The 25307-nt window shown below is 35.8% G+C and overlaps 3 protein-coding genes across 4 annotated transcripts; 2 read left to right on the top strand and 1 right to left on the bottom strand.

The window, feature by feature from the left end:
- Positions 1–998: 998 nt before the first annotated feature.
- Positions 999–2501, top strand: LOC126791163 (plasmodesmata-located protein 2-like). The gene is made up of 3 exons (XM_050517572.1): positions 999–1968; positions 2165–2272; positions 2411–2501. Exons 1-3 carry the CDS (start codon positions 1179–1181, stop codon positions 2416–2418), a joined length of 906 nt encoding a protein of 301 aa, XP_050373529.1. The 5' UTR covers positions 999–1178; the 3' UTR covers positions 2419–2501.
- An 11923-nt stretch (positions 2502–14424) lies between these two features.
- On the top strand, positions 14425–17740 carry LOC126791380 (uncharacterized). 2 transcript variants are annotated; one of them, XM_050517828.1, is made up of 8 exons: positions 14425–14732; positions 15413–15819; positions 15917–15989; positions 16084–16164; positions 16316–16379; positions 16770–16857; positions 16956–17040; positions 17486–17738. In XM_050517828.1, the coding sequence occupies exons 1-8, from the start codon at positions 14622–14624 to the stop codon at positions 17522–17524; spliced, it is 948 nt and encodes a 315-aa protein (XP_050373785.1). In that variant the 5' UTR covers positions 14425–14621; the 3' UTR covers positions 17525–17738. The 2 variants fall into 2 exon arrangements, with proteins under 2 accessions (XP_050373785.1, XP_050373786.1); XM_050517829.1 differs by having other exon boundaries at positions 14589–14732; positions 15418–15819; positions 17486–17740.
- A 387-nt stretch (positions 17741–18127) lies between these two features.
- Positions 18128–19796, bottom strand: LOC126791051 (F-box/LRR-repeat protein At3g26922-like). The gene is made up of 3 exons (XM_050517447.1): positions 18540–19796; positions 18391–18444; positions 18128–18190 (listed from the first exon to the last, which is right to left on the bottom strand). The coding sequence occupies exons 1-3, from the start codon at positions 19794–19796 to the stop codon at positions 18128–18130; spliced, it is 1374 nt and encodes a 457-aa protein (XP_050373404.1).
- Positions 19797–25307: the final 5511 nt, after the last annotated feature.

Below are 25307 nucleotides of genomic sequence, written 5' to 3'. Positions count from 1 at the left end.
GAATGATCGACAAATTTCGCTTCGAAAGCGGCGCAACAGTGCAAAACATAAGCTTGTCTGTTTTGGATCGATTCCATCACTCGAATCTTTGAGAATCCAAGTGTTGAGGACGCAAGAGGAATAATCTCAACATACAATTTTACCCCAATTCGTAGCCGGTGTCGGAAGCTCTTACTCGGTTGGGTAGTTGTAGCGCGGATCTGATAAACGGGGTCCTGAGTTCTGCTAAAGTTAAACCTACATTAATTTTGGAGAGTCGCATCTTCTGTTTTGTATGATGGTAATATGCAGCTTGTTAATTAACTTTCCGGCGGAGGGAACCAGAATGAAAGTGTTTTGTCTTCCCGATCATAAGCAATATTAACAAAGTGTTGGTCAAAAATCATAGTTCACCCAATCTGTGGCTGTTCTTTTGCCACATAAGCTCCGGTGAATGCATGAGCTGAAGAATTTTCGGATTCTGTTAATACAATTCAAGATTTGCAAGTTCAGTCTCCACGAATGGACCACCCAACATTATTTATGTCTTACCATATAAAAGTTAAAGTAACTGCTATTAAATTCAAATCTGATCTAACTCTCAATTTCTCGAATCTGATGTACTTTCAGTCAAAGTTCTTAACTTTCTTCCTCCCCTAAATCAGAATCCTTTTTCCTTCACACTGACTGATACTGCTGCCTAGAACCCAGACCCTCTCTAGTCTTTACAGAATATTTATTCTCCTTTCAAGATTTCTGTTTTAGTTTATGCAATGTCATTTTGTTCTCATTCTCCTTCAAACATTAAAAAAATGAACACTTAAATTAAAGCCAATGATCTATCATTCCCATAAATATAACAATTTTATTTACTCTACTATTAATTGATCACTGTTCTCCTTCTGGACTCATGGTGTAAAAAAAGATACCCCTTTGCCTTTTGCCTCTGCCATGTATACAGAGAGGGTAGGCCATCCAAAGCCAGAGGAGCCTAAAAATCCCAGAACAACTGGTACACCATCCAAAACCAAAATCCCAAAAACCCAAAACCAAGTCCAAAATCCAAGAATACTTTGTTCACCACAAATTACTGAAAAAATCACTTAAAGATTCAATCTTTAGTGTCTATGCTCACTTGGGTACCTCAGAAGCCTCCCAAACCCTGAAATGATTTGATCCAAGAAGCAGAGAAAAAGCAAATGGGTTTACTCTCAAAACCCTTCATTTACTTCATCTACTTGCTTCTGTTCTTCAATCTTGAGCTCATTATCCCAGTTGCTGAATCTGCCACTGATTTGACCTCTTTGGTCTACAAGGGTTGTGCAAAGCAGACCTTTTCAGATCCAACTGGGGTTTACTCCCAATCCCTCTCAGCTCTTTTTGGGTCTCTGGTTCAACAATCCACCAAGGCCAAGTTTTTCAAGACCAACTCAGGCAGTGGCCAAACCACCATTTCTGGTCTCTTCCAATGCAGAAGTGACCTCAGCAACTCTGACTGCTACACCTGTGTGAGTAAGCTCCCACAAGTAGTTGACAGTCTCTGTGGCAAGACCATTGCAGCTAGAGTTCAGCTCATCGGTTGCTACATGCTCTATGAGGTTTCTGGGTTTGCTCAGATTTCAGGGATGGAAATGTTGTTCAAGACTTGTGGGGGGACTAACATTGCAGGGTCTGGGTATGAAGAGAGAAGGGACACTGCTTTCTCTGTTTTGGAAAATGGTGTGGTTACCGGTCATGGGTTTTATACCACAAATTATCAACAAGTCTATGTCTTGGGTCAGTGTCAAGGAGATGTGGGTGACTCAGACTGTGGTGAGTGTATGAAGACTGCTGTGCAAAAAGCTCAGGTTGAATGCGGTAATGCTATTTCAGGCCAAATCTATCTCCATAAGTGCTTTGTGAGTTACAGTTACTATCCAAATGGGGTCCCCAGAAGGTCATCTTCATCTCAGTCATCATCATCTTCTTCTTCTTCTTCATCTTCATCAGGTAAGATGGCAGAATCTAAGTTCTGAATTCTTTTGGTTTGGGCACAAAAGACCCTTCCTTTTTTTTGTTCTTGTTCTTTTTACATTTTCTGGTAGTTCATTCAACTTTGCACTGGTAACGAGTGATGCTATTTCTGTAAAATGAATATGTTGGTTAATAATCTGATTTTGAATGTGGTATGTTATTGTTGATATAGAGTCAAATACAGGAAGGACAGCTGCTATTATTTTGGGAGGAGCAGCTGGAGTTGGATTCCTTGTCATATTCTTGTTGTTTGCCAGAAATTTGATGAAGAAGCATGATGGTATGAACATTCTAGATTTCAGAATATGAGATGAATCTCTCTTTATTTCCTTATTTAATTTTGATTTCATTTTTAAAAATTAATTCCTGGTACCAATTTCTAATCTGTCATTGGTTGGAATATGCTTGTTCTATGCAGATTATTGATAGGAGAAGATGGGTTCTCACCTCTCAAAGCGACAAGCTTCTCCAAGGTGGATACTTGTAGCAATTTTTTTTTCTTTTCTTTTTCTTTTTTTAGAGAGAATATGGAGATTTTGTGGTGATAGAATGGGCAAATGGGGTTAACTTGAGTATAATCCTCTTGTTGGAAAGAGAAGCAAGGTGAAATATGATGTGGGAGAATGAATCATGGATGTTTGTCATTTTTGATGGAAATCTGGATTTAAAAAATAGTGGAGGATGGAGTACCAGATTTTGGCCTCTTATTACTTTATTCTTGATGAGCCATGTGGGAGTGTTTGTCTCTTTTCTCAATTCTGCAGACACCAATGCTTCTCCAATTTCTTCACATCTTTTATGCTTTTGAGAAAGTTTGCAACTTGCAATGCACTCTCTTTCTCATTGTTTACAGTGCACTCTCTTTCTCATTGTTTACAGAATACAGGGTACTAAAATTTTCAGTTTTCTGGGTTCTATGTATTAGTTTTATTTCCTGACAGTGAACGTGACAAAATGTGTTTTGAGGCGAGTTTTATATTCCGTCTTGTGCCACACAACATACAGAAAGCAACAGCTTACGCGCTTGGAGCTTTTCTATTCTCAGGCCAAAAGGACGAGCTTTTGATAAGTGCTGTAAATTTTGAAGGTTGCAAGAAGTTGTTGCATTTTGAATTTTGAAATGTTCTATAGTTTCTTGGATTCTAAGAAAGCTTTCAGCGCACCTCTTCTGATATAGGTCTTGTAAAAATGAACTTGCACTGGTGAATATCACATTATCTCCATGAATGAGATTTTCGTAATTTGTACAATAGATGAAGATCAACCCTGCTCTCTCTCGGAATTTTTTGTAAACATCTGTAGTTATCTTGGTTGACACCCACTAAATTGGCGAATGTAGATGTCTAATTTTTAGGCTTTATTTGATGCATATGATAGCTTTTACAAGTCAAAACAGAGAAATTTGTGTAATGAATTATCCTAGTTAGAACTAACAAGTTAGGAATATATCATATATGTGACCTACATGCTTTTTGGTATCACAATTTGTTGCTTTTTTCTTTTTGGATGAAACATGAAAATCTCATCCTCTGCTGTCTGCTGTACTAGACACCATTATATGGATTTATCAGTTGGTTACGAAACTGTATATGTGATATGAACAAGCAATGAGTGCACAAGAGAACAAACCTAACTAGTCCCACATTTGATGTGTAGCCGTGTAGGATACTAGAATTTGAAAACAATGAAATGAGCAATTGATGTTACAACTTCATGAAAAGGGCCCCGAGGTGGAATAGACTCTACAAGTTGGTAGTACTCCCTAATTCAGTGGGAAATCTTGCATCAAACTGTTTTTGAAGATTTTATGTGCTGTTGAAGATTCCAACTAATAATTTAGGGCGGTAATTGTGTGCCATCTTATCTACTATGGCCAGATATCGTTTCATTTTCATCCTGGGGTGTAAAATCCAACATTAACGCTATGCGTTCTTACCAGCTCAACTAATAATGAAAATTTCCGATTAAGACGCCATAACTCAACTCGAAATGATAGTCGATCCTTATCAACAATATTGCCAAATTTTGCTAGCCAATAGTGTATAAACATCTATTAGTTATTATGTAGCAGGGAGTGAAAGCTTTATTTGTTCACTCATTCTGTTATTTTACTGCTTCCATGAAGAAACATGCCCAAGAGGTACATTCAATCATACAAACTTGGAATACAAAGAGAACTTAGAAATCTGCCACCAGTAGTCCAAATATATAACAGACGACCGAAATTTATGTCGAATCGGACAATGACTAATGCAAACTCCAACTCCTACTCATATGTACAGATCATGTAGAACAATTGACAATCTGAGCAGATTAAAGCTCTCAATCAAGGAAAAAAGAAAACTCTTAATCAGCTTTACTCTTATTACTAAGCATGCATTTATCTACCTGAAGCCATTCTAGATACTAATATAAGGAGATGCAAATTGTGTTTGACTTTGATTGAAATGTGATTGGTTGGCATGTACATCAACTTGATACATCAGTTGACTTAGTTAACTCAACAAAGGGAATATGAATATGATGACTTGTGAAGCTTGTGAAGTGTAAACAAATGAATAGCAACTGAGTCGAATCAATTTCAGTTCAGATAAACACTACCTGGCTGGTAGTATTTGATTTCTGCAACCAACCACTGGTGAAGACGGTATTCAAGCTGTTATATTTGACTTTTTTGTGTCCTTATAGTTATCATAATGCACTAGTGAAAAGGAAAAAAACAATAATATAGGGGACACTGCCAAGCTGTTAAGCAATAATTTGATATGTAATATATGAACTATGAATAGGTGAGACTAAATTCATGCAATGTACCAGTATTGCAATACATAGTCTTTTGTGACTTTCATACTACTTTGATGTTGCCTCTACTACTTGGTGAGTTTCTACTTTCTAGAGCTAGGTAAGAGGCCGCGCTTTGTAGTGACTTCAAATTTACTGTTTTCTGCTCTCTTTGCGTGAAGTGCTGAGGTATTTTGTAGTCTCAGACTCTCAGTTGTAAAATTTGACATAGCGATTTATTTACGTCTGTTTAAGATATTGAGAGTACAAAGTTATGAAATATTAAAAAATAGTCATATATTGCAAAGAAATTTTATAATTTATTAGTTCACATGAAAACGCTACCGTATAAAAATTTGGGAGGATTTAATTTATACCCAATTTTCAAGACCCATTTTAAATAAAATCTATTAAATATATTTTTTTCAATAGACACATAAAATTGCTGACTGTAATATATCTTATGTCATATTTTATGTAATATTTATAACATCAACATAATTAAAAAGCTTGATTAACGATTTGTATTCAATACCTTAATTATGTGCTTATTCTTTTTTGTAATGCTAATTATTTTTCTGTTTTAATCAATTTAATTATTATTACAAGAATCATGGATTGTTTCTACAATTTTTAATTTTATGAAAAGTTAGGTGAAAGAGAATTCATTATTTATACATAAGGTATAATTAATCATAAATAAGATACATATATATATATATATACATCTTTTTGTATGACACATATATTAGACACCTATATATTAGATTCTTATTTTTATTATACCTATTAGTTAGGTTTCCTATTAAATTATACCTATGATTGTGGAATATATATATATATATATATATAGTTAATAGGTAGGTTAAAGTTGTAAATAGTTGAGAGTAAAAGGTTCTCTAGATCATGTTTAAACTTCAAAATAATAATATACCTAAAAGAAGAAGAAAAAATGCCAAAGAAAAAAAATTATGTACATTGCAATTAGACATTTTTGTGAGTATGAAATCAAGGTATCAGTGTGAGCTTAGGACTGAAATGCAATCCAATTTGTTGTCAAAACTCTTTTCTCCTTTCTTCCCTTATCTGATACTGTAAGATTTTCATTACATAAGACAGGATCTAATTATATGTTTGTGATTTCAGACTGCAGCTTTGGCTAAAAAGAACTCTGAGGCCACTCGAGCATTGGCAGCACAAGAAGACATTCTCGAAAAGCAGCTTGGAGAAAATCAAAAGGTTTTACTGGCAATGCAGGTGAGTGTCCTCTCTTCCCCTGTGGCAGATAAACAGGATGAAGTTGGCATCTTCCTAGGCTTTTCTTAGAATTCAGCTTCAGAACTGATTTGTTTTACTCCCTTGAGTTCATAATGAGTTGTAAAGTATTTCTTCTAATGATTCAGAATCTAGGAAAACTTGTTGATGTATGTTTAAGTTATTCCCCCCTCCTCCTACAAACTACAATCTTAAGATCTACGGGTTTGATAACATTGGCCTAGATGTATCTGTCTGTTGTTTTAGTTGATTTACCTTTCAAAATCCTTATGGATTCTATTAGGTAGACATTATATTTTAAGAGATTGTTGGTGCCGTAGTTCTATTGGTGGTTTCTTCCATCCATTGCCATATGCAGGAGCAACAGCATAAACAACTTGAGCTGATTTTTGCCTTTGCAAAGAATGGGAAGCTTTTGGACAACAAACAGGTACCTGAACAACCAGAGTAAAGGTTGGCAATGGGCCGGGCCGGGTTTTAATGATTTTTTTCTTCAATTTTTCAGGTCGGGTCGGGCCAGGCTTACTAATAAAATCGAGGCCCGCGGACCCGGGTCTTACATGTTTTTCCGGGCCGGGTCCATTATTTTGATGTGTAATGTATATTTTTATTTAAAATTAAAGAAAAAAATAGGATATGGTAATTATTTAACTAAATATAGTACAAAATATAAGAAATATAACAAAATAATTTAACTAATTAACATATATAACAAATAAATACATATAAAATTATTAATTAAAAAAATGAACGAATTTTGGGCGGGCTTTTGATCAGGTTTTTTAAGACCGGACCGGGTTTTGGCCTTATAGGCTCTAACGGGCTGGGTCGAGGCTTTAAACCTTCGACCACTAACCGGCCTTATACCTATAGGACCGGACTTTGACAGGGTTTTGATCGGGCCTTGGGCCGGACTATCCACGGGCCAAATGATGACCCTTAAACCAGAGAGTACCGTAAGAATCACGGATTCTTTACGATTCATAGCAGAAGGAACCCCAACCGATTTAACCTTTCATTAGAAGCAAATGGGACAGACTGGGATTTTGGAGCAAACCGCTCCTTGTGAAGATGTTTTTTTTTTCCATTGTTGTTGGCCTCAAGCCATATCTGGTTCTATTTTCTTCGCGCACTTTATGAATAGCTATGCCATGGTGGTGCATTATGTCTTCAGCCAAAGAAAATTTTCTCAGGCTTTTGTGGATATGCAAAGCTGGAAGGTAGAGTGAAAACAACAGAGGAAGAGTTAGAAATGCACCCCATTTGAGAGTACAGCTGTACCAATAAGGTAAAAGTGGAGTGCTCCTCATGTTTGTAATTCTCTATTTGTATGTGTGTTGTGTCATCCTGTTGAAACAGATATACCATCTTGGTATGGTGCAGTCATGTCATGTACTGACCACTAAAAACTGACTATTACGTTGTTCTTGTTTGGTTCTTTTTTTTCATTTTGTAAGAATTAAACAATCTGTATTACTGAAGTAATTTAAAAAATTCAATCTTTTTGGTAGCATTTTTGTTTAATGGTGTAGGTTAGTAATGTCTGGATTCACCAAACATCTCGCATTTCATTATGTTGGTAAATATTGGTAATATGTTCTCATGAAAGGTAAATGTAAAAGGAAAAATTATCTTTATATTAATATGACCAATTAGTGCATTCTTGGAGAGCAAGAATTTCCCAAGTGAGGAAATCCATTCCAGATGGGATTTGGACACAGCAACAGTGATCTGTATCTAATATGGCTTCACTCATAGTCTTATCGCCCACTTACTGCAGTCCACTATCAAGATCTTCATATCAGGATTCAAGATTTATTCTGACAAGGTGTATGTGGAAGATGTTATGCGGAAGCGTAACAAACAACAATATTGATATGGAACAATAAAGAAAAAGAAAACATAATGACACAAGATTTATAGTGGTTCACTCAATCAATGTGATTGAGCTACATCCACTTTCGAAGCCGGCGAGAAATTCCACTATGATCAAATGGAGAGAATACAATAGAGCTTTGTACTAAAACTCTATAATCTCAAAACACCAAATAGCTACTCTTCTCCCCTAACGCAGAATAGAGGCAGTAGGAAACAAATTCCCTCACACACAATATAATGTTTGACGGCACCTATATATACTTTGCAACAATTGTTGAAGGTTGCCTATTGATTACTTAAAAAAAAGTACATTGACATGGCGGGTTTAACTTGTGTTTCTGCTACCAAACTTTGACCCCAAACTTTGACTATAAGGCTATAAGCAGTTGCCAGTTAGATTTTGTTTGGTTAAACTTGTGTTTCTGTTACTTATTTGGGTAGCTTTGGTTGTGAGCAATGGGGTATTCTGAGAACTTGTTTCGGTGTCTTAGTTGTGGTCATCTTCTTCTTCCTGAGCTAGCTGATTTCTGTATGTATTAATGTGGTGGTTGTGGTGCTGGTTTTGGAGGTAAGTGTTATGTCTCTTTTTTATTCAATTCTTTGGTTTTGTTTGTGAGAAACATCATGGATAGATAAATTAGATTTATATGTTGAAACCTTAGAATGACTTCCACAGATAGTCTTCAGATTTACAAAGTGTTCTTGAGTTTGCAAGGCAAAGACAAACGCAATAACTTCACGGACTGCCTCTACATGATATTAACTCATGCAGGAGCCAGGACCTATAGTATGGAATCCCCACCCGATTTTGAAGTTTATTTGTGCTAATGTCATTTAGTTAAGATATTAGTCTTAATTTCTAACACTTTTGCTATCTTATTGAAGTTCTTTTATTTATGATATATAATAGGTAGATATTTATTTACCAATTGGGTTACCCTTTGGTTATATTCTATTGAATGCAAAGAGATAAGAAGGGGTGTTTTTTTAGGCAGAGAAATAGAAAGAGAGGGGGAGATAGAAACAGGAGGAGTAGGAGGAGGAAACAAAAGAAAAAGAAGAGGGGGGGGGGAACTATAAAGAATAGGAGAACAGAAACAAAAAAAAAAGAAATAGAGAAGGAGAAAGAGAAGAGCGTGGGGGATGATTAGATTTCAGTATCAGTTTTGGGCAGCGGGCATTTTCTACGAGTTGAGTGGTACAGCCAGGTACGGTGATCCTCTTTTCTGGGTTTGTTTCCAGAAATGGGAGAGACGGGAATTTGAGATGATTTTTTTTGTCATCATATAGTTGGTAGAGGATTGGTGAGTGACTCATCTTGATTATATTAAGTTTGAATTTATGTTTCTGTTTTGGTCTTGTTTGGATTAAAATCATGGTTTTGTGGAGTGAGTTCTATAGTATATTATTGTTGTGATAATTGAATTCATGGGCATGCTATGAAATTTAGTTTTATGATAGTTTTCACTTGTGATTGGTTAATTTTGTGATGGGAGTGGTTGTTCATAGTAAATTCTGTTTTGATTTTGCTTGGTTGATTCCTACCTTGCAATTTAGAGTTTGGTAAATAGTTAGTTTTTTTATTAAATAAAGGTAAGTGGGATGCCGATTTTAGTTTAATTACAATGTGCTCATTGGTTAATCTTTTGTCATGCGTTGTGCGGCCAAATATCGGGTATGCGTATGGTGACACATAAGCGTGAGTTGTTCATTTGACATGCGGTTGGTGACCCGAAAGTGTAAATTATCCTTTAGAATGCGGTTGGTGACCAAAGATATTTAGTATGCGCTTGGTGTGTTGAATGTATGAGCGTGACAGTGGCAGCTCACTTGCTATTAAGTTCTCGTGTGTACAGTGGCATGTCAAGTTGAGTGCGATGCTTCCAATTGGCAGCTTGAATCTATTCAGCATTGAGTTTTGATTTTGTTGGTGATCTAGTTGAAAATGGGTTTGTTGGTTACTAAGCGAAATGTGTTTGGTGTTGCGAGATGGAACTGTCATATTGTTAAACGCATGTTCTTGGAAAATGTGGTTTTCCTCTTGGCATTGATTTGGTTTCTTTTGTATTCAACTCTCACTTAGCTTGTTTTCCTCACGTGTTCTTTGATTTGTGCTTGCAGGTCATTTTAGAATCCTTTGAGAAGAGTTTTGGCTGTTATAGTCGAGAACATATTTTCTGTTTCAGTTTCATTTGTAAAATAAAGTTTATTTTATTTTATTTTGAGAATGTATTTACTCTTTTCAGTACTTCGATCTTCTGGTTCAATGTTAACCTTGTTACGATGATATGGTTCAAATGTTGGACCGGGGTGTTTCATGTAGGGATTCTGAGAAACTCAAAAAAGGGGAGAATATATCAGAGGCATTGATCAAGGCAATCCGAGGCTATCTATCATTGTATTGTCAGATAACTACGCGTATTCGACTTGGTGTGTGTAAAACAGAACTGGGATAACTTGTATGCCCAATATTCTATCATGTTGAACCTTCTGATATTCGGCATCAGAAGGGTATTATTACCAAGACATTTGAGAGACATGAATCCCTAAATAGACAAACACCACATGAGAATATCCGAGTGGGGATCTTCTCTCTCAACTACAAATACTTCTGGCTTGAATGTCAAGGACTATGGGTAATGTCTTGTTTTACTGCAAGCTGCATGTCACTTATTGTCATCTTTGGTTCTTTAGTCTCTCAATTTAGTTTATGTATGTTCAGATGACTTAGTGAAACACAAAATCAATTAGATTATACATTAAGGTGAACTATTCACAGCCACGTGTATGTTAATATGTACTCAACAAGCCCACCAGTGTTTGTAATAAATTACACATACAGAAGGGTAGGAGAAAGGATAACTTACATGATTTTACTTTGAGTTTTTAGCTTTATATCAACTATGATAGTATGTGAATTTAGAACTGAGAGATCATAGGACATGACAATTGGTAGCCAACTAACTACATTAGGAATTCTCAGTATGTAAATTTGGAACTGAGAGGTCATAGGACAGGACAATTGGTAGCCAACTGACTACAATAGGAATTCTCTGTATCTGTAGCAATCTAATTAGTGCAACTATGATTCAGATTTTCATTATGTTAATTTGATCGAGTAGTTTTAATTTTCAAATAAGTGTTACTGATGCTTCTTACTATAACTGGCAGGAGCAAAACAAAGCTTCTCAGATATGTTGTAGATAATACTGGTAGAAAGCTGAACAACACCTATTTAGGAGCACTCTAAGGTATAATCTCAACCAAAATTTTACATTATTGTCTTCCTCTTCTAGTGCCGGTTCAAATTTTTTTTTTTTGGAAAGTGTCATTTCATTTCAATTGGTCTGCATTATGAAACAATCGACTTCCATAATATCAGACAAAAAAATAGTTGTACATATTTGTATGTTGATTCAGATTTATACGTTGCCTTTGATTAATGCATTGACTTTGATTCATAAGTTGCCTTTGATTTATAATATGATCCGAGTAAGATTCATATTTTTTCTTTGATTAAAGACACTGCGTTCGATTAATATGTTGTCTTCGATTTATAAGTGGCATTCGATTTGGACTTGACCTCTGATCTGTCATATAATTAGAATCATATTCACATGTTGACTTCATATAATATGTTGCCTTTGGATGCATTGCCTTCAGTGTTCATATGTTGACTTCTGAGTAAAATGTTGTCTTTGATTTATCAATTTGGTCTTTGCCTCTGATCTGTCATATATATTAGAATCAGATCAGATTCATATGTTGCCTTTGGATGCATTGCCTTTAGTTCACGCATTGCCTTCAATTAAAATGTTGACTTCAATTTGGTTACCTCTGATCTGTGATACAATTATAATCAGATTATATGTTACCTTTGGTTGCGTTTCATTCAGTTTATATGTTGCTTCCTCATGAGTAATCCTTGGATAAGGATGTTATAGGATATTGAGCTTGGATGTGACAGATCCTACGTTGCCTTTGATTAATTTTTTTGATATGTTGCCTTCGGTTATAATGTTGCTTTTGGTTCCAAAGTTGCCTTTGGTCTATCTATGCTTAATAGTTGAGTGAAAATGGTGTATCCCAATGATGCAAATTCAGTATCTGAGGGGGAGATCCATGCATTAAATTTCAGTTCAAAGATTGGTGCTCGCTCTTCTGTGGAGGTTGAAGCACTATTTCTTTGTTATTGTCTTTAGTGTTGTCCAGGACAAAAATCAAAGCATTGTTGAGGGATATTATACATCATTTTTCTTTCTTCACTTATGTTGTCATATGATTTTGAGACTTGAGATTGATTAAATGTTGCCTTCGGTCAATATGTTTCCTTCGATTTATAAGTTGCTTTTGATTTTGGCTTTACCTCTGGTATGTCATATAATCATAATGAAAATTAATATGTTACCTTCGTTGCATACGTTGCCTTCGATTAAAATCTTGCCATTTATTTAGATGGCTTCGATTTGGACTTTACCTCTGGTCTATTTTATAAGCAGAATCAGAGTCGTGTGTTGCCTTTGGATGCGTTGCCTTTAATTTGGATTTTAACTCTGATCTGCTATGTAAATCATGATTAGATTCATGTTTTGCCTTTGGATGTGTTGCATTTGGTTCATACGTTGCCTTTTCAAGAGTAATCTCTGAATAAGGATGTTGCAGGATATTGACTGTTGAGGTGGCTTATCACACGTTGTCGTTGATCAATTTTATTGATATGTTGCTTTTGATTTGTCTATGCTAAATAGAGGGTGAATTTACAGAAATAATGATGTATCACAATGATGTAAATTTAGTATCTGAAGGGGAGATACATGCATTATTCAGTTCAAAGATTGGTACTCCCTATTCTGTGGAGGTTGAAGTGCCATTTCTTTGTTACTGTCTTTGATGATGTCCAGGACGGAATATTATACATTGTTGAGGGCTATTATACATCATTTTTCTTTGTTCACTCATGTTACCATCTGATTTTGGGACCCGAGATTATCAAATGGTGGATTTTTACTACACTATAGAGCTTATTGTTACTTTGTAACAATTTTCGCGAGGTTGCCTATTGTTGACTTAAAGTAAGAGTATTTTGACTTGGTTTCGAGTGATGGTTTTAATATTGTAAAATAACAGTATTTTTACTAGGCACATTTCCAGGGATGGTTTCAGTTTTAAGATTACACAAGTATTTTCATTTGGCGCATTTCGAGTGATGGTTTCGATTTTGGGGTAACAAGATCATATCAGTGCTCTAAAGTTTCATTATACCTTGATTTCGACTTATATGTTGCCTAATTTAATTAATATTTTTCCTTCCATTAGTTACTTTTGATTTATAAGCATCGATTTGGACGTTGCTTTGGTTTTGGCATATAATCTTACTACTCATAGGAAGCAGAAATTAGAAATCCTTGTCCCCAACATCCGGCGAGTCAAGCTTTGACCGGAGAGGTGGAGCACGCCATAACAGTGGTCGTGCTTCCCCGACACACCTCGAAGCTCGAATTCGCATAACACAACTACCTTCTACAATATAATTTACCTAGTTGTTTCAAACATAGGGTATTTGATCCTGCCTCACGTGTCTCAGCAGCAAATTTTTAATTTTAATTTTTTTTGTTCTAAACTTCTAATGTACCCAAATTCAAATAGCTAACACGTCAATTTGCCGTCGGGCGACCATGCCCGGCACGAACTAGAATTCGTCATTCGGCCAATAGTGCATATACTTATTGGCGAGTTCGATATTTTAGCCATAAATGATAGTGAATTTCATCTATTAAAAATATATAATGGAATAAGATTGACAAAAAAGTTCGGTTTGAGAAATGACTTTGTTTTGGATTCTTTCAAATTTCTGAGTGTGGCGTATTTATAGATAAAAGTTTCAACACATAATAAATATTATGTATTTATTTAAAAAAACATAATGGGAGATTGTGCTAAAACTCCAATGTAGATGAGTACAGTAAGCGCAGTTTAACAATTTTCGTAACAAGACAAGTTGCCAAATTGTGCAATACTGGAAATCGTTATAAAATCTATCAGTAGTTACATCAATACTCACTCTTGATGTTTAGTGATTTCGTCCACAAAACTACTAACACCAAGTTCACCTTTATTAGAATTTTCGAATACCCTTTCTACTCCTATGTTATGTTACTTTCTGTGTGTGTCTTAATTATAAAGACATAACTACCATATATTCATGTCCTTTTGATGGTTGATCACCAAATTACAGAATTCATGAGAATTTTGTCAAAAACAAACCAAAAATGGGAGTTGGTTAATTGATCACCTTAAGCTTCTTACCGTCATCCAAGAGTTTTAAATTTTAATATGGGTCAAATAAGGAAACCAGCAAAAATAGAAGGAAATTTTCATAAAACACGAGCACACAATTGTCCCAAGTCTTACGTACGAGAATGATATACCACCGACCACACGGAACTTGGATGAATGACGAAATCCCACAAGAAAGAAAGCTGCAAAGGAAAATCTAGTGCCCCACCAGACCTTCCTTCATTGTCATTGTCTTTGCCACTCGTCTTCTTCTCACCGACGTCATACCCTTTTGTAATTCCATAAGCCCCGAACCGAAAGCAAGAATCTTTCTCCAACAACAACAACCTCAAAAATACCCAGAAAGAAAGAAAAAAAATGACCTGAGATTCATTCACCGGCGGCAAAATCCACCCACAATGTCCACATTGAAAGAGAAAGTTTCTGAAAGGTTCTCCCGTCTGTTTGCCGATCCACCCAGCTCAGCCTCTTCTCCCGTTCCTAACCCAGTTGACGATGAAACTCCCCAGGTGAATTTTGTCTCATAATTGATCTAAACTGTTTGTGTTTTTGTTGTTTCAGTTTATGTTTTGTTGGCATTAAAGATTTGAGCTTTGTGGGTATTGGTAAAGAATTGAGCTTGATGGGTATGGTAAAGGTTTGAGCTTTATGGGTTTGGTAAAGGTTTGAGCTTGATGGGTTAGCTAGCATTGTTGATGGAGTTTGTTCATATTCATGAGATTTTAGATCTGGGTTGTTTGAATGATATGGGTCTGCTCTGATTTTTGTCTGATTGAGAATTTTGGATTCATGCAAGGGGAAATGCTATTGTTTTAGTCATATAGCTTTGGTAATGTTCAGGAAACTGTGAAACTATGGGTGATTCAATTGTTCGAGTTCCTATGATGGTTGAATCTGGCTTGTTAGTTAAGTGAGGAAGCTGAGTTTTATGACTATGTGATCTTCTTTTTGTTTGTTGGAAACTTGGCTCCATTTGCAATTTTGTTCAGTTCTTAAGTTTTCAGCCAATGCAAGCCAAATATCATGGTTTTGTTAGCCGGTTTGCCTTTTGTTATTGGGAAATGTATGTGTTTAGTGAAAATGTGAGCCTTCCTGTTGTTCCTTGCTCCTACATTGTTTGAAGCTGAAGGTTTTAAACTTTGTTTGTTCTATGTATTCTGAGCTTTGACATGAAGTTTTAAATGTGTAGGTCAGGTCATATTCTAAAGGGGGTATACTACTATCTTCATACTTTTCCTACATTATCCCATCAGTAGGCGGTGGTGGATCAAAATCATATGAGCGCGAACTATCAGTCCCACCTAGTAGTGTGAACTTTGACTCCAAATACGAAACCTTAGATACATTTGAAGACTGTCGTTCATCTGGGGAGAATAGAGAAACTGAAAATGATCGAGAAAATGATGATGACCATGCTTCTATGGGGAGCACCAGTGGTTCTGAAGTGTTTGAACAAGCAACTTTACAGCCAAGTGTAGAAAAGCAGCTATCCTATCTCGTGGATGACTCTGTCTTTATCTCCTCAGACTTGCATGAATTCTTACTTTCTTCTCTGCCTAATATAGTGAAAGGATGCCAATGGGTATTGCTGTACAGGTAAGTTTCTTAAGCATGTCGTACCCTGCACTAGAATTAGTTGTCTATTATTTGCTTGGGTTTCGATTCAGTATCAATTCTTTCGAATGAAGGGCAGTACGGCAAAACATGGTATATCCCTCCGCACACTGATTCGCAAGAGTGCTGAAGTCTCTGGTCCATGTCTGCTGGTATGTTAATGTCTTCCAATGATATATGAAGATTAGGAATTTGAAATCTTTTTGTTTAGTAATCTGTGGATAATGGATCTATTTACACTTCTAGATTGTTGGGGATACGCAAGGTGCTGTATTTGGTGGACTCCTGGAGGCCCCCTTGAAACCAACTGCCAAGAGAAAATATCAAGTAAACATGCTTTTATGTTTATCAATTTTTATGTTGATTTTTTGATAGGCTGAATAAATATTTGTTAAAATCTCTTCTTCAGATGTTAATTCAGATCTCCAATTTTTTGGTTCTTTAATATAATCTTCTTATGCTTGCTTTTGGATAATAGGGAACGAACCAGGCATTTGTTTTCACTACCATATATGGGCAACCAAGGCTGTTTAGACCAACTGGTGAGCCCTTTATCTTACATACTTGCAAATTGAAGTTTTCGTTAGAGATACTCAAAAACCATACGTCAAAAGCTAGATAACTGATGTGGTGTACGTGCCAACACCACTGGCACTTAGAGTTAGAGATGCTAACTGGTACCTCTGTCTTTGACACTGCAAAGAGTATCAAGCTAACCAATTCATTGACATATCAGTTGCCCTTTATATAAGTTGGCCCTTGTTGTAAAGCTTTTAAAAAAAATTTGTTAAATATACTCAGCCAATTGAGTCAAATATAAATGCGTGCATCAGCCCTTTGGACGACAGAAGTTCCATGGTTCACATTGCCATTTATTTTTCTTCTTTCTAATTGTTAGAAGATCTGATGCTTAGTTAATTTTGTGCAAACAGGAGCTAATCGATACTATTACATGTGTTTGAATGATCTGCTAGCTTTTGGTGGTGGTGGTAACTTTGCCATATGCTTAGACGGAGATCTGTAAGTTACTTTGCTCTTGCACTATTTTCCTCTCATTATCAGATGAGAAAGACTTATACGTCCTTTTCATTTTCATTGTAAACTGTTGACTTTTTAAGGTTAAGCGGAACTAGCGGACCTTGTGAAACATTTGGGAACTTATGCTTGGCTCATAAACCAGACTTTGAATTGAAGAATGTTGAGGTTATCTCCTTATACTTGACTCTTTGAAGTTTGATCGTACCAGTATTATACTAAATCTGTCAGCAGCATCTATACTGTTGTACCAAATTCATTGAAACTTGAACCAAAAAAATGAAAAGTTAGGAGCACTCAGTGATCCAATTTTAAACACTCCCATTGCTAGAGTGCATAAATAAAATAAAAAACTTACTCTTAGCATCATTCCATCCACTTAGGTATTACCATAGAGAGGCAGACCTGAAACATGTTTGCAGTGGTCATTTCTGCTTTGCTGATAGATTTAACTGCTGTCCCAATTTTGACTTGACCTGCTTATCTATAAATAGGAAATTCAACCTTATCAGCGTAATTTACAATAAATCATTATCTTAGCATCAAATTGGACTTTGGCTGTTTATTTCTATAACAATACTTAAATCACTTGTACATTTCTTCACTTATGCAGCTTTGGGGTTTTACACATGCATCACGGTATCTATCTTGATACAAAGCCAAAATTGCTCTGCAGCAAAGCTTCTACCTCATTTGTAACGTTCTATGATTCTTTTCTTTTTCCTTTTTCTAGTTTACTATGTGGAATATAGGAGTTGAATTTGACATACCATGAATGGTGAAGTAATTAGAACTCATTTACTTGGTCGATTGGAATGTGTCTTCTCTTTAGTTGGTATATTCACAAGTACAGTGCCTTTATAGTTATGTATTTCTATAAATATTAGTACAGCTCTTGTTCAAGACCGAAGTGAATGCCGGAGTCATTTCTAAACTTGCAAATAGATGCTTGGTAATTGCAAAGTTTTGTTATTTCCAACAAGTAACCCTGGTATACCAGATGTTGGGATACAAGACCGGTAACTAGATTCATATGCTTGGTACGTAATTGCAAATATTTGAAAACAGAATTTTTATCAACATAAAATTTCCATCAAAATAAGATTACTCCATCCAAACTCAGGATAATTGAACACAGCATAATTGTTTGACAACTCCAAAGGGACTTTCTTAAATTCATATCAACATGCAGCTAACTTGAAGCTCTAAGAATTCGGTCCGTCTTTTTAGAAGAGCTCTGAATTGAAATTCAAAGTTATGCTGCCAACTGCAGAGAGGATTGTCTTCCATACAGATTGAATCTAAATGAACTGAAGTACTGAACAAAAACGATAATCAGTCAAGAAACCAGCTTAACTGTCCAAATTCAATCCAATATAGCTGTGTAAACCTTTACCAAATCTTTTGGTGATGGATTAATGGCCGGCAATTATTTGTACGAATAGAATTATTGGATGAAAACACTAGGGTAAGCCATCGAGAAGATGTGTATATTGGATTATTCCAGGACAAGTACACCTCGGGCAACGGGAAAAATTTATCCTCTCCTAGTTCTTCAACAGAAAATGCGACCTACATATATTTAGAGTTGTAAGGTGATAGATACAAATGTGGAAGAAAGTAATTCCAACAACAACAACATGAAAATAAATTAGTAGAGGACTTACATCGTTGAGAGGCATAATTGTTACGTTCAACGCGTGTGGCTCAAGCATTGGGAGATATTGTTGCAATTCAAGAAACCATGGTGTGGCAAGATGCGCATTACCTCCAATACGCTCAAGATCAACTACTTCTGACCTGGTAGATTTCATTACTATGTGAGCTCCACGGTTGTTGCAGAAGAAACAGAGAAGACTCGGAGTATCTAGGTTGAGCTCTGGTATGTAACTATGTTCCGTTTTCACTCTTTGTAGAGCTATTATTGTCAATTTCTTGAGTTGGTGACTAGAGATTTTCGTCTTGGCTGAATCGAAAGCAGCAGACAAGGTCAGATCCTCAAGGAGGGGAAAATCGGATGTAAGTTTCTCGAGATATTGGTTGGTATTGATGAGATTATTTGGAGGAGCACAAACCCTCAACGTCTTCACGTTACTGCAGCAGACCTTGGACAGGTCAGTGTAACCAGAGGAAACAAATTCAATGCAAAGAGTTTGAAGATTAGGAAGCTCAATCTTGTAATCAAGAGTTTCAATTAGTACAAGGGAAACAGTGTTGAGCTTAGGGAACATGGCTCCACAAATTTGAAAAGATTTGAGGTTTGAACAATAATGGACTTTCAAACTCTGAAGTGAAGGGCATTTAGAAAGGAGGTGATCAACGACGGAGCTATTAAACTTAACAACAAACAAACTGATCTCTCTTAAGAAAGGAAATTTCTTGTCCCTTGGAGGTATTATTGAACTCTCCAAATAATCTGGGTAGGGCTCCATGATAACATAACTTAACCTCAATACAACTAACGAAGTAGCATCAACACCAAGGGAATAAGGAAAACACAAGCGATCGAGTTTTTGTAATGTTCCATATACGGACTTGAAGTGGAGCTCAAGCTCTTTGATGTAGTTATTGGTCACAAGCTTCATCCATGACTCTAAAATAAGACTAGTTTCGTAAGAATTCCTGAACAGGATTCCTCTCAACCTAAACGAGTCGATGATCCTTTTCCGATGATGGTCTTCATCTTCTTTCAGTATCTTCAAGGATTCATTGATTCTGGCTATATGTTTCTGTGCTGTTGAACCTTTGTTATAGCGATCAGTAATTTTGAAATCAAAATGGGAGAGGGGCAGGGAGTTCCATAGAGTTTTCCATGTATTGGAGGTGAAGCTCATACTGATGGCATCCATGGCTGGCAAGAGAAAGAGGATTTTCTCCATGATGTGTTCCGGCAACTGTGATATTCGATCAGCATCATCTTCCATAACCTTCAATTCGTGATTCTTCTCCCTTCGGCTATGTTTCATCAGCTTCGATTCCTCTGCGTTACCCTAATTTTATGTAGAACGCCTTTATATATACATATGGGACTTCAGAAACGTATCTACGTAGAGAAGTTGATTGCCAAATAGTTACGGTATAGGGGTGTGTATGAAGGATTTTAGGTATTCCTACTTAAATTTGGACTCTTATTCTTAGATACTTGGCAAACATGCATATCAATCCTTTAAATTCCTATGGGAATGTAGGTATTGTAACTATGCAACATCAAATCGAGATTTTAAGGAAAACACCCACCGATAAAGAATGAAGAAATGATTGAAAAGGGCTGTTTCAAGATCAAAATGTTAAGAAAAGCCATTAGTTTATGAATTGTTAAAAAAACACCCTAATTAAAGAGTATGAATGATAAAAATGTTCTTTTTCTTTTACAAAATGATAAAAGGGTGATGTTTTCTTTTTTCCCTATGACCTTTATACCCTTTCTTCTTCAATTTACCTGATATTACTCTGATCTAAATTTCTCCTTCTCTCTCTCTTGATTGAAGCTTTCTCATCGAAACTCTATATATATATATATATATATATATATATATATATATATATATATCCATATCGAAACTGTCTCTCTCTCCAGATCGGAATTCTCTCGCCGTTTCTATTGAAGACGATGTTGAAGACGAAGACGACCTGGTGAGTTCTTCTTCTCCATCTGCCATTCCGCCATTGAAGCTCCTCTTCTGATCTCAGGTAATCACTGCGCGCCTCACATCAATTTCGTCTCAATGGTCATCGTTTTCTTGTTTGGTCATTCAAATCATCATAGTTTATTTCGGTTTGGGTAAATTATATTGTGTGATTTTTCAGTTACAATGTTGTATTTGCTGTTTAGATAGGTTTCCAGCGTTGTTAGATTACATTTTGCTCTCTGATTTCGTACATTGCTTGAAATTTTTTAAGTTTCTTTCGTTTGTCTCACAGTTATGTTGGTAGTTACTTTATCAGTTACTTGTACTTGATTTTAGCTGGTTTGTCAACTTTTATTGCTGTATTTGTTATTTCGTTTTGTCTCACAGTTATGTTGGTAGTTACTTTGTCAGTTACTTGAGCTATTTTACTTAATTTTAGCTTGTTTGTCAACTCTGATAGCTTCATATGACATTTCGATTTTGTTTCATTGTATTTTGAGTAGTCAGTAGTTTTATTTTGATTTCTTTCAGTCTTCACATGTTGTTTTCCCTTTTGTTTTTGTCTTGTCAAAATGAAGAATTAGATTTGTTGATTGCTGCACATTGTTTTGAACCTATAGTTTTGAATTTTACTTTTGTGTGTTACTTTCATGTTCATAGTTTCATTATTTAGTCTGTTACTTCGTAGTTACCTTGCTAGTAATTTGCAGCTCGGACAGTTACATGTATGGTTACTTGCGTTATCACAGTTCCAACCCTAGTTACACTGATTGTATAGTTACCAGGTGTTTATAGGTACTATCCATCTTATTATGATTCATAATCTCTTTTGTAGGTGGAATGGAGGGTTGTATAGCTAAGCTTGTATATTCTGGTGAAGGAGCAGCTATTTCATTTTCATATAATTGTTCTTTCCCCGAATTTTGTCACCGCGTACAAGATCGTTTTCCAGATTTGTGTAGAGGTGCTTTGAAGCTCAAGTATATTGTTCCTCCAGATACTACTGTTTACCAATTGGGAAATGAAGTTGACATGAAGTTGATGTTTAGAGTTTTAGAGCGATATAATTATGATTTTGTTGATGTAGATATCTGCTTGATGGATGCTAGTTGTTCTTCTTCTAGTGTAGTGAGCAATGATGTTAGTGATGAGTCTAGTGTGATGCTTGATGAAAATGAGTACTTGGGTTGTTATAGGCGGGAGCAACCAAAGATGTATTTAACGAAAGGATGGGAATCTCTGATTCACTCCAAAGGCCAGATTTTTGAGGATGGTGTGAAAGAGTTTAGGACGAAGTTGAGAATGTATGCAATTGAAGTGGGATTTGAATTTGATTTTGTTACAAATAAGAAGCATCGTGTTGTTGCTTTCTGTAAGAAGAAAGTTTCTGAAGGTTGTGAGTGGACTGTGAAGGCATCTTTAAGCAGGTATAATGTATATGTTTTTCATTCCAGTTTAATTACATTGATAGGTACTAGAGTTTTATCGCAGTTACTTTAGCAGTTCTCCTTGCAGTTACTCTTATTATTTTTATTGTAGTTAGTTTCATTGATGATACTTTTTACGCAGGTATAATGGTTTCTTTGAGATTAAGGAATTGGTGAACGAACATAAATGTCGTGGTGTTATCCGACTTCAAAAGAGTAAGATGATGGGAAGCAAGATTATAAAGGAGAAAATGCTTGATAAGTTGCGGGAGAATCCTAACAAGAAGGCTATTGATATATGTCAAGATATAAAACAGAATTATGGTTTGGATGTTCCTTATCGTACTGCCTGGTATGGTAGGGAACGCGCTAGAGAAGAAATTCTTGGTAATGAAGCTGAGTCTTACAATCATTTGTCTTGGTTCTGCAACCGCACCGTTGAATGCAACCCTGGTTCAAGGGTGATAGTGCAATGAGATATAGAAACAAAAAGGTTTCTTCGTTTGTTTGTGAGTTATGATGCTTGGATGAAAGGTTTCCAGAGTTGCAGACCAATTCTCTTTATTGATGCTACCTTTATCACCAATAAGTACAAATGACAACTTCTTTCTGCATCAGCAAAGGATGCAAATCAAGGTGCATGCCCCTTAATTTCTTCTTCTTTCTGATTTCCTTCATGTGGACTCTGTTTATGTAACTAGTTAAGTAACTTCGAATATATGACTTACTTAACTAGAATTACAATTAGTTACATAAATGCCTTTTAATTTTATTCTTTGTTTTCTCACTTCCAAACGTTTATGTGAATGTAACTATTCATGTAACTACGAATCTAACATGGTAGCTATTCATGTAACTAAGAATCTGACATGGCTACTTACATAGTTACGTATATAGTTACTTATGTTATTTTTTTTATTGTTTTGCAGGTTTGTATCTGGTAGCTTATGCTATTGTGGATTCTGAAACCGAGAATAACTGGACGTTCTTTCTGGGAATTTTAGCTTAATATATGTCTACATACTCTACAAGGTAGATCACATTCATTTCTGATCGCAATCATGGGCTTTGTAAATCAGTCTAATCAGTGTTTCCTAACGCTCCAATGAGATATTGTTACAGGCATCTCCGTGATAATCTTGAAGGAAAGTTTGCTGCTGGTTCCTATCTTAGAAGCAGGATTTCAAAATTATTCATGTGCTGTGCTTATTCTCGTACCACAGATCAGTTTCAGATGAACTTTGAGAAATTTAAGCGTGAAGGTGGTGAAGTTGTAGAAAATTTTTTAGTGGATCTCCCTTTGGACACATGGGCTTCATCTTACTCTAATGGTGAAAGGTTTGGAGAAATGACAAATAATCTCGCTGAGTGCTTCAATAATTGGGTGAAGGATTTGAAAACTCTTCCTATTATTGAGCTTAATGAAGGTATTAGAATTAAGTCTATGGTGCTAATTGCAACTCGTAAAGAAGACTCAAAAAATTGGGTCACTGAGTTGTGCCCGAGAGTAGAAAATAAGTTAATTGATAACTTGGAGTTGGGAAGACACTGGAAAATTTAGAAGATCTGATACCCATGTGTATGAAGTTCAAACACAGAAGTATTCAGTTATGGTGAATTTGACAGGTTCTTATTGTTCGTGTGGAGAATGGCAAGTTCATGGATTTCCTTGCTCACATGCCCTCGTTGTCATTCAACAACATGGTGCCTCCCCTTACTGATACATCAACCCTATTTTCAAGGTGCGTTACTGTTCTTTCATCTCTACTCTATTTATTTTGTTGTTGTGCGGGTATTTCTTAGCTAGTTACACATCCTGTTACATGTGGTCTCTGCCTGTGTAACTGTCTAACTAACTGTTTTGGTAACTATTGTTTTTTTGTTGTGTGTTTACAAAGGTGGAAAAGTACCTTGAGACGTATTCTTTTTCAATCAATCATGTTCCTACAATTTCAAAGCCGGTCGATGTAGCTCTATCTTCATTATTTATGTTGGAGCCGCCTTTGACAAAAAAGTCGGCTGGAAGACCAAAGACACAGAGGTTTAGAAGTAAGAATGAAGTTCTAAGGACAATCAAACGTAGCAGGTGCAAGAAGTATGCAAATCACACCAGATTGACTTGTAAAAACTCAATATAGTTACTATCCTAGTTACTTTAATATAAATCTTGAATTATATTAGCAGATATTTTGTTCGTGTATTTAGAAATAACTATACATTGCTCATAGCAGATATACTGAGTATTAAGCAATAGTAGATTTTGTTTTACATAATTGATATTATATGGTTAGTTCTTCATTGCAAATACATAATTGATATTACATAATTGATATACCGGCTTCAATACGTCAGTTCTTCATATCGGTTCATCCAGCGGAACGCTGCCGAGGCGCGGTGCAGCGGCACGCTGCCTTTCATGAAAGAAAAAACAATTATCAAATAGTAGGACCCTAACGTTCTAATATGCATCCACATAGTGCAGTTTTAGATAGCTCAACAAACTTAAACGTTCAATATATAGTTACTTGGGTGGTGATGATGATTCTTTTATGGTAAATATGGTCGTCATACTCATGAGTGAAAAATAAGTGGCGCAGAACAATGTTTTGGCGTTTAGGGTGTAGGGTTTATTAACCCTAGAACTATTTTATAATATTCAGAAATATAGTTACTAAAAAAATTACCAAATGATTATACAGTTACCAAGCAAGTTAGTCAACATAATGTGAATTTCCATAAATCAAACAATTTCCTAATCACTTTCCACCTACAATATTTGAATCCTACATCATCTGAATCCTATTTGTTTATGCTTTTCTCCAACTGTGCCGATTGTCCACAAATCTCTTCAAAACTTTCGCCATATACCTTGTAGGATTGATGTCGTCTTTCTTCGTGAACTTTGTCAGTAATTCCCCCAGAGATATAATTGTGCTCATGTAGTATAGGACATAAATTCCACAGTCTATCATGTTATAAGAAGTAACAAAGATAGTTACTAATTAAGTTACCAGGATACAAATTCAGTTACTAGAACTTAGATAGTTACCAAGAAAATTATTAATAGTTACTATGACAGTTACCAGTACTTACGTTCCAGATTTTTGTTGAGGCAAGTATCCTTTGAAATAAGTCACGGGTATATTCATCCTATAGTTGTCTTTAATCTAGATGATTGTCTGCCTTTCAATATCAGAGAGAGGGTGCTGCACCATATTCAATGTTATATTAGTGCTCCCGTTCTCGTCTGGTCTAAACCGGCATCCTTGCTTCAGCATTTCATCCACTTGGTCCTGGACAGCTCTCATCCATATATTGATCATGTGAGCCTGTTTTTAACATTAAAAAACATTAAACTTTAGTTGCAGTGTTTTCCCAA

The sequence above is a fragment of the Argentina anserina genome, chromosome 4, assembly GCF_933775445.1.
Source record: "Argentina anserina chromosome 4, drPotAnse1.1, whole genome shotgun sequence".
Lineage (NCBI taxonomy): Eukaryota > Viridiplantae > Streptophyta > Magnoliopsida > Rosales > Rosaceae > Argentina > Argentina anserina.
Note: the sequence above shows the minus strand (reverse complement) of the source record. Positions and strands in the feature narration are given on the sequence as shown.

Bases quoted from the DNA above. Each gene is read 5' to 3' on its own strand.
- LOC126791380 (XM_050517828.1), top strand. From the start codon at position 14,622: ATGTCCACATTGAAAGAGAAAGTTTCTGAAAGGTTCTCCCGTCTGTTT. The intron at 14,733-15,412 runs GTGAATTTTGTC...TTAAATGTGTAG, and splicing joins TTGACGATGAAACTCCCCAG to GTCAGGTCATATTCTAAAGG. The intron at 16,858-16,955 runs GTAAGTTACTTT...TGACTTTTTAAG, and splicing joins ATATGCTTAGACGGAGATCT to GTTAAGCGGAACTAGCGGAC.
- LOC126791163 (XM_050517572.1), top strand. From the start codon at position 1,179: ATGGGTTTACTCTCAAAACCCTTCATTTACTTCATCTACTTGCTTCTG. The intron at 1,969-2,164 runs GTAAGATGGCAG...TTGTTGATATAG, and splicing joins TTCTTCTTCATCTTCATCAG to AGTCAAATACAGGAAGGACA.
- LOC126791051 (XM_050517447.1), bottom strand. From the start codon at position 19,796: ATGGAAGATGATGCTGATCGAATATCACAGTTGCCGGAACACATCATG. The intron at 18,445-18,539 runs GTAAGTCCTCTA...AAATATATGTAG, and splicing joins CAATTATGCCTCTCAACGAT to GTCGCATTTTCTGTTGAAGA. The intron at 18,191-18,390 runs GTGTACTTGTCC...GTTTTTGTTCAG, and splicing joins AATTTTTCCCGTTGCCCGAG to TACTTCAGTTCATTTAGATT.